At 51.2% G+C, this 10,000-nt stretch overlaps 1 protein-coding gene across 1 annotated transcript in view; it reads right to left on the bottom strand.

Annotated features, from left to right (window-relative positions):
* Positions 1–10,000, bottom strand: part of zgc:110158 (uncharacterized protein LOC553590 homolog) — a 61,789-nt gene that overhangs the window by 16,713 nt on the left and 35,076 nt on the right. The window contains exon 5 of the mRNA XM_061241423.1: positions 1,639–1,728. Coding sequence (XP_061097407.1) covers positions 1,639–1,728 — 90 coding nt within the window. The remainder of the gene's footprint in view (positions 1–1,638; positions 1,729–10,000) is intronic.

Below are 10,000 nucleotides of genomic sequence, written 5' to 3'. Positions count from 1 at the left end.
ACTGCCCTGTTCGACAGCCCTCACCCTACCCCATACCACCCCATCTCACCCCATCCCATACCACCCCATACCATCCCATCCCACCCCATACCATCCCATCCCATCCCATCCCATCCCACCCCATCCCATCCCATCCCATCCCATCCCACCCCATCCCATACCACCCCATACCACCCCATCCCACCCCATCCCGTCCCATACCACCCCATCCCACCCCATACCACCCCATCCCACCCCATACCACCCCATCCCATCCCATCCCACCCCATCCCATACCACCCCATACCACCCCATCCCACCCCATCCCGTCCCATACCACCCCATCCCGTCCCACCCCATCCCATCCCACCCCATCCCACCCCAATCCATACCACCCCATCCCACCCCATTCCACCCCACCCCATACCACCCCATCTCACCCCATACCACCCCATCCACCCCACCCCATCTCACCCCATACCACCCCATCCCGTCCCACCCCATCCCATCCCACCCCATCCCATACCACCCCATCCCACCCCACCCCATCACACCCCATCCCATACCACCCCATCCCACCCCATCCCACCCCATACCACCCCATCCCATACCACCCCATCCCATACCACCCCATCCCACCCCATACCACCCCATCCCATACCACCCCATCCCATACCACCCCATCCCATCCCATACCACCCCATCCCACCCCATCCCACCCCATTCCATCCCATACCACCCCATCCCATACCACCCCATCCCACCCCATCCCATACCACCCCATACCATCCCATCCCATTCCACCCCATCCCATCCCACCCCATACCACCCCGTACCACCCAATCCCACCCCATCCCATCCCATCCCACCCCATCCCATCCCATACCACCCCATCCCGTCCCACCCCATCCCACCCCATCCCATACCACCCCATCCCATCCCATACCACCCCATCCCGTCCCACCCCATCCCGTCCCACCCCATCCCATCCCACCCCATCCCACCCCATCCCACCCCATCCCACCCCTTACATCACATAACTATAACCCTCATCCTACCCCATACCACCCCATAAACCTTACATTTTAGTCATTTAGCAGACGCTCTTATCCAGAGTGATGTACATTCAAGAGAGGGAAGTGCAGTTCCAGGTGCTGCAGTGATCACACAGATGAAAAACTTGAACCCTTGTAGAACAATCAGATAACTGTCCAAGTAGCAAAGTTTTGGCAACGAGGAACACTTAGCCGGCCCAAGCTAAGGAGCCACAGTGGATGTTCTCCTGTCCGTGAAACTGGCTCAACCAACCAATCAGCTGCAAACACCACCACCAGCCTCACCTGAAGTTTAGAACGGCGTGACAGCGTTCACACAGAAATGTCAGATCGTCTGAACAGGGAAACCGCTCCTGGGTTCGAATAGTATTTGTTTTGGATTCAAATACTTTTCAGCATTTGACTACGCTTGCCTGGTGCATTGGGACAAATTCAATGATCCAAAAAGTGTAATCCCCGACCATCTGCTCATCCTTGCAGGCTCAAGTGCGCCAGGCAAGATCAATAGAGCACAGAAAACTATTGAATCCAAAACAAATACTCTTTGAACCCAGGGCCCAGGGGGTGATGCAGTCGGGGGGGGGGGGGTAGATTTGTCTCTTACCTGGAAGAATCCGGGGGGCATGGGTCCCCCAGGCATGCCGTCGTTGGGGGGCATGTTCCCCATCACTGGACTGGGGGCGGCCGCTGCACTCTGCAACACACACACACACACACCGTTACCCACGGCAACAACGCATCACCTACAACAACATCACCTACGGCAACAACATCACCCTCGGCAACAACAACATCACCCTCGGCAACAACACATCACCTAGTGACGACCGTCATTAAACCACAGGAATGCCACACCAACGGTGCCAACGCGCGTCTGTCTACAACATCCCCTGAAACATACCATCATCCCATCACCAAAAGAGTATCTGACACAGTTCACCTCCTGCCCATGGTGTGTGTGTGTGTGTGTGTGTGTGAGACTGTATGGTGTGTGTGTGTGTGTTAGCACTGTGTGTGTGTGTGTGTGCGTGTGCGTGTGTGTATGGTGTGTGTGTGTGTGTGTCTATGCTGTGAGTGTGTGTGTATGGTGTGTGTGTTAGCAGTGTGTGTGTGTATGGTGTGAGTGAGTGTGTGTGTGTGTTCAGCTCAGGTACAGTGGTAGGAGTGTAGGGGCCCCCGGTTTATCCCCCCCCCCCTCGTTTTGTTGCCATGACAACCTCGACCTCTTCTCTCCCTCTCCAGTGCCCATTAAAACCCTCCGGCTGTCAATCACCACACGGGCCAGAGCCCAGCGTGGGGGGGAGCCCAGCGAGGGGGTGAGGGGTGTGGGGGGTGGAGAGAGAGAGAGTGAGAGAGAGAGACAGAGAGAGAGAGAGAGAGAGTTTAAATGAGCACACCCATGGCTTCTGATAGCCTGCCTGTGTGCAGTTTCTCCATTTCTCCCTTTTAACCCTGTGAATGCCATCCCTCCTCCGACCCCCCCCCCCCCCCAGCACCCTCTCATCACACTCATCAATATCAACTCCACAGTATCCTCAACTCAGAGTACCGGGGCTCCCGATTGGCTAGCTGTGAGCACCGAGGCTCCCGATTGGCTAGCTGTGAGCACCAGGGCTCCTGATTGGATTCTGCTGATTCACACGCAGTAACCACGCCCACGTTTGAGAAAACCTTCTGAGCCGACGCTAAAACACTCAGCCTCAGGACCTCCTACAGCACGAGACGGCCACTCTCACACTCACACTCACACTCACACTCACACTCACACTCACACTCACACTCACACTCACACTCACACTCACACTCACACTCACACTCACACACTCACACACTCACACACTCACACACTCACACTCACACACTCACACACTCACACACTCACACACTCACACACTCACACACTCACACACTCACACACTCACACACACACACACACCTCCTCCACAGGGCGGTGACCTGGTTTCAAAAAGAAATAAGAATAAGAATAAAATGAACATGTAAAATACGAAGGGCCACAGCACGGCCTCAAAGCCCCGCCCCCAAAGCCTTCCTGCCATTTATGACATCACAATGCCCCCCCCCCCCGCCCCCCCCGACCCAGATTCACCGCCACAGGGGCTTATGGGTAAGGCTTGAACTCACAGTCAACTGCCCCCGAGACACAGAGCAGGGAGAGACTTCGCACACAACTTCGCACTGATTCTCTCTCTTCCTCTCTCATCCTCTCTCTCTCTCTTTCTCCTCCTTTTCCTCGCTCTCTCGCTTCGAGCAGAGGGCGCCAGCACGCTGACCCCCCCCCCCCCCCCACAGGTGGAGCAGAAACGGGCCACTGGGCTGTCAGAACGCGTCAGAATCCAGAGACATAAAACAGAGACTGCGATGAACCCAGCCTGCGCTCCGATAGGCCGTTGGGGGACAGACAGATCCCCAAGGCATCCGAGCCAATCAGAGAAGAGAGGCAGGATCACTGAGAGGGAGAGGGGCGGGGCTTTAACACAAGAGGGTGGAGCTTATATGGAGTGGGCATGGCTTTAACACTGAGGGGGTGGGGCTTTCACCCTGATACACACACAAACATAAACACAGGAATACATCAACAAAAACATCCACGCACAATCACTGACCTCAAGACAGACACACAGACAGACAGGCGCACACACGCACGCACGCACGCACGCACGCACACGCACGCACGCACGCACGCACGCACGCACGCACGCACGCACGCACGCACGCACGCACGCACGCACGCACACGCACACACACACACACACACACACACACACACACACACACACACACACACACAGACACACCACTTAAGCCGTGTAATTCTAATTAGTCATCTTAGTAAAGAAGTGTGATAGGGCAACAGAAGCTAAACCCACATTAAAGTCCGTAGAGTGCTAGAGTACTACTACCACAGACACTCTTCCAAGGAGTAGAGCAACCCCCCCAAACACAGAGACAGAGCGGCGGGGGCGTTATATAACACAATACACTTTACACAAGACCCCCCCCCTCCCAACCCCATCCTGGGGGACTTATTAAATATGAAAAGAATTTCTGGCTGGCTTTGTTACCAATATCCACTCTCCTCCTCTCGTTCTTTCCCTCCCTCTCCCTCTCCTCTCCCTCTTTCTCTCTCTCTCTACCTCCTCATTTCTCCACATCCTCTTGCACTGTTTTTTTTTTTTTGTCGATTCCTCTCTGCCTGTTTTGAATAACAGGAACTTGTTTGAGATATTTGAGGTACATCGATACCAGACCTGGGTCAAATACGAAAATTGTTTTCGATTTAAATACTTTTTCTGTGCTCGATTGATCCTGCCGGGTGCAACTGAGCCAACCGAGAGGACCAGAAGGCAGTATTTGTTACACGCGCACTAATTCATGTCACTGATTCACTCACTTATTTAAGGACTCATTCATTCACCAAATCATTCATTCATGGAATCACTCATTCAACCACACAGCCAATCACAGTTGGTTTTGAGTCTCAGTGCTGCGGGAGATCTGCTGGAGGGCCCCACAGCTCAGCTCATTTCGAGCACCCCCTCTAAGACGACCAGGGCACCCCCTCTAAGACGACCAGGGCCGGCACGAGACGCATCAGCCAGCACGGACAGGACGTGACATCACCGTGGACAGGAAATGAGGTCAGAGTGACCCTGCACAGCTGCCTTGGGCCCCGACGAGACAAACGTCTTAAAAAAACCTGAATTCTGCAGCGGGTGAGACGGGTGAGCAGCCCAAAAGCTTCCCTCAAAACGAACCGGTTCACACGACCCGCGGTCCCACCACGTCAGACATGTTGTTTTTCACACCTCTTGTCAAGCAGCTAAAGTCGAAGGTCCTCCAAGCAACTACTCTTCTTCTGCGTTTACCGGGAGGTCGGCTAATCTGTGGGAGGTGGGTGTAGAGTTCAGAATGCCTGTTTTTGGAAAGTTACAAAAAAGATGCAAACCACTCCCCACCCCCCCCCCCCCCCAATGCTGGGAAGGAGCTTTCTGATGTTCCCGACAGCAGTGTCCCGAAGCAGGAAGCGTTGAAGGGGCCTCACTTCATCTGAACGAGAAAGGCTCCAGGAGCTAACCTGAGCGCACGTCTTCCTGTGAGAGCGAGCAGCCTGCCCCCACATAGAGAGAGAGAGAGGGAGAGAGAGCATCACCTCTTTATTCACTTCTTCCCCCGTTCCCCACACAGAGGCAGCTAACCGCGCTCTGATTGGACTTCTTTCCCCTTTTTGAACTCTGACCCAAAGCGGTGCCTTCACCCCCTTCTCTGTGCCTCCCTGTACCCCCCCTGTACCCCCCCCCCCACTCCACCCCAAACATCGCCTCTGCTCAACCTCTGGATCTAATTTGGTATCCCAGCCTGCACACCCCTCCCCCCCCCCCCACTCCAACTCTGTTCATCCACCCAACGCACACACACACACACACACACACTCTCTCTCTCTCTCTCTCTCTCTCACACTCACACATACGCACACACGTAAACACAAACACCACAGCCATACACACACACACACACTCTCTCTCACACACACACACACACACACACACACACACACTCTCTCTCTCTCTCACACTCACACACATACACACGCACACGTAAACACAAACACCAGACACACAGACACGCGCAGTCACATGTGCACATAGGCACAGAGACACATACAGACAGAGACACAGTCACTCAGACAAACTGACAGAAATACACGCACAGTGACACACACACACACACACACACACACACACACACACACACACAGTAGTGACACACAGTGACACATAGACATGCGCGTGCGCGCACGCCCGCACGCACACACACACACACACACACACACACACACACACACGCACACTCCTGCTGCCTTCTCCTGTTTTATGTAAATTTTTCTTGCAGAAATGAGCAGAGCCACCAAGTCCCCTGGGGAAAAAACAGGGTCGTCTCCTTCCCTCCCTCTCTCCCTCCCGCTCTCCTCCCTCTTTCACCCTTCTCCTCCCCCTCTCCCACACCCCCCTCCGCAAGCCAATAGGGGCCAGGTGTTGGGCAGCTTGCAGTAGCCGTCGTCATGGCGACATGTCCTGCCTGCTCCCCCTCTCTCCCCCTCAGCCGCCAGTTGGACGGTTAAGGCGACGGGTTTTTACGTGAATGAGAATCAGGGTTGGGGGGGGGGGGGGGGGGGGGGCGGGGGGGGGGTTACTTTTGTTCTGCTGGTGGAGGATGGAGGGAGGGAGGGAGGGTAGTATACCTTTTTTTGGGGGGGTGGGGTGGGGTGTCAGTCACTAACATTGCACCTGCATTGCACCCCCATGGCCTGTCTGTACGCAGTAGAAATGAGTAACAGTGTGTACGCGGTAGAAATGAGTAACAGTGTGTACGCAGTAGAAATGAGTAAGTCTGTACGCAGTAGAAATGAGTAACAGTGTGTACGCAGTAGAAATGAGTAACAGTGTGTACGCAGTAGACATGAGTAACAGTGTGTACGCAGTAGACATGAGTAACAGTGTGTACGCAGTAGAAATGAGTACAGTGTGTACGCAGTAGAAATGAGTAACAGTGTGTACGCAGTAGAAATGAGTAACAGTGTGTACGCAGTAGAAATGAGTAACAGTGTGTACGCAGTAGAAATGAGTAACAGTGTATACGCGGTAGAAATGAGTAACAGTGTGTACGCCGGTAGAAATGAGTAACAGTGTGTACGCGGTAGAAATGAGTAACAGTGTGTACGCGGTAGAAATGAGTAACAGTGTGTACGCAGTAGAAATGAGTAACAGCGTGTACACAGAGAGAAAGAAGGGAGGGAGAGAATGGAGAGAGGGAGGAAGAGAGAAAGAGATAGATAGAGAAGAGAGAGAGAGAGAGAGAGAGAGAGAGAGAGAGAGAGAGAGAGAGAAAGAACATGAGAGAGGAATAAACCAGGCAAACACAAGGGGCTGAAGACGTCACGTAGATAGAATGCGACTCGCAGGCTGTTGGCAAGAGCCGTCCCTGCCCACGGCTCACACACACACACTCCCTGCCTCTTCTGCACAGCAGTGACAGAGCTGTACACTCCAGTGCAGATCACAGAGCTGCAAACTCCAGTGCAGATCACCGAGGTGTACACTCCAGTGCAGATCACCGAGGTGTACACTCCAGTGCAGATCACCGAGGTGTACACTCAGTGCAGATCACCGAGCTGTAAACTCCAGTGCAGATCACCAGGCACATGGCTATAAGGCAGAGGTGCACATTGTTGCAACCAATCATGTTTATTAATTTTTCTGACAGCCCCAGAGTAAAATCTTCACGATGCACTTGCAGTCTGCAGTTGATCAGGACATAATTAACTAATTAAATAATTAAGAGCAGAAGTTGGCTTAAAATCCTGAAGTGGACGCAGCCCTGCTATAAGGCAACCCCAGCAGGACACGGCAGACAGGATGGAGAAGGATATCCTGCTTTTTGTTTTGGGGAGGGGGGGGGGGCAGCCAGCGATGAAGGGGTAAGAAGAAGGGGAATACATCATTTTATGTATTAATTGAAGGGGGGGGGGGTTATAAATGGGACATAATAAAATGAATCATTTCCACAGCCCACCTGCCTCCGATTATATAACTCTGAGCAGATAAAAACAAAATCAACATAAACTTCCTGCCATTGTTACACGACCGCCTGGCTACGTGTGTGTGTGTGTGTGCGCGTGTGTGTGTGTGTGTGTGTGTGTGTGTGTGCGTGTGTGAGGAGAGAGCATGTGAGTGTGTGTGTATATGTTAGAGAGAGAGCATGTGTGTGTGTGTGTGTGTGTGTGTGTGTGTGTGTGTGTGTGTGTGTGTGTGTGTGTGTGTGTGTGTGCGAGCGTGTGTGTGTGTCTGTGCGTGTGTGAGAGAGTGCATGTGTGTATGTGTGTGAGAGCGAGAGTGTGTGTGTGTGTGTGTGTGCGCACAGAGAGGGAGAGGAGGAGAGAGAGGGAGAGACTCATATTCATAAACTCATAACCCCCCCCCCCTACAGCCCTGCACATTCTCTGGTCTGTTCAGCTGTAGAAATAAGCATCCTGCAGAACTTCTCACATGTCCAGTGTGATAACAGGCTGTTGTGTGTTGTGTTGTGTGTTATGCGGGGCAGACTGTACCATGGTTTTTAATGAGTCCACTGTGTTGAGTGGACGGTACAGTATCTTACACACAGATACTTATTGATCTTACTTATTAAGAGCAGAGACTATATCTGTATTCTCTATACCGGCAATTTAAGACAGCAGCCACTTCAGGAAACAAATTATTGCATGCCCACAAACACACACACGCACACACACCGCACGGACACATGCGCGCACACAACTTGAGAATCTGAGAACAAAATGTCAACAAACAAACTGAGGACAACCGTTGTTGTCAGCTGGGGCTTGGGGAACAAAGCTCCTGACTCAGAACGTCCTCACAACGTTACTGCAAAGTTTTGCAATGTTATTACATTGTCAGTACATGACAGAAAGTTCTCACAACGTTACCGCAAAGTTTTGCCAATGTTATTACATTGTGAGTGCATGACAGAAAGTTCTCACAACGTTACTGCAAAGTCTTGCCAATGTTATTACATTGTCAGTCACATGACACTAACATTGAGACAGTGAGAACGTTTTGTGTTAACTGGGACGGTTTTTGGAAGCAGGCAATAGTTTTAGGGGGTTTAATTCCCCGCTGGGTGCTGTCATTACACCCTTGAGTGACAGCAGTTAACCTGAACCCTTTCAATGAAGTATCCAGCTGTATAAAAGGGCTCTGTGTTACATTACATTACAGTACACGGTATTTAGCTGACTGCGTTTATCCAAAGTGACGTACAGTTGATTGCCAAATTTAGTCATTTGATTGCCAAATGACTAAAATGTAAAATGTAAAATGTAAATGGACTAAGCAGGGGCCAATTCCCCCTGAAGCAAGGTGGCTTGATCAAGTGTGCGGATGCCTTGGGCACCCGAGAGTTGTCCATATAAATTTGGTGTTCATTATTTTACTTTCGGCATTAGTGTGTCAGTAGGAGAGCAATTTGAGACTCCAAAACATTCATTTTCCAGAAAATAAATGAGAGAAATGTTTGTATTTCATCAACTTGATCAAGGCTGTCTGGGATTACCTGGACAGCCAGAGGCAAGCGAGACAGCCAAAGTCTGCAGAAGAACTGTGACAAGTTCTCCAATATATTACATAAAAATATCAGATTTTTGTATAAAACTGCAGGATAGTGTACCAAGGAGAAATTATGGCAGGGTTACAGGCAAAGGGTGGTCACAACAAATATTGATTTGATTTAATTTAATTGCTCTTTTTTGTTGCATAATTATAAACGTACATCTGCACCTTAAACACTTGCCTAAGACTTTTGGGCAGTAACGCAGATGGAAACAGACTGCAGGAATCAGTGTTATAGACCATGAGCTCAAACCACTGCACACACTTCTCACTGACAAAGCTGCACTTTTATTAAAACTAACTCACGTTAGTTTCTTGCATGTTCAATGACTAGGAGACATTACCGGGTAACAAGTCAGCTGGCTGTATAGACAGGCCAATTTCATTTATCCAAGTAGGCAACTAACATTGTGGCAACTTACCTCAGCTAAATAAATTATTCAATGAAGAAGCGACAAATGCCAATTAACCACCACGGCGAAGGAAGTAAACATCTTCCGAAAACAAAACAAACAACAACAAACGACAACGGCGCTAATGCGGTAATTCGCGATGGCGCCGGATTCATTGCTCGCGATTACTTCCGAGATCAACATTAAAATGAAATCAATAAGCGGCGCACTTTATTTTGCATCAGAAACCGTCCTCCCGGAGAGAGGATGATTACTGTAATTAAGCCCCGCACTACTGAAGACGCGCTCGGCAGCGTTCCATCATTAACGAGCGCACCAATCATCAGAGACATTATCCGGGAAGGCCAATCAGCGGCGGGCTGAGATG

This window comes from Conger conger, chromosome 5 (genome assembly GCF_963514075.1).
Source record: "Conger conger chromosome 5, fConCon1.1, whole genome shotgun sequence".
Taxonomy (NCBI): Eukaryota; Metazoa; Chordata; class Actinopteri; order Anguilliformes; family Congridae; genus Conger; species Conger conger.
This window is presented reverse-complemented; position numbering and strand designations above follow the sequence as displayed.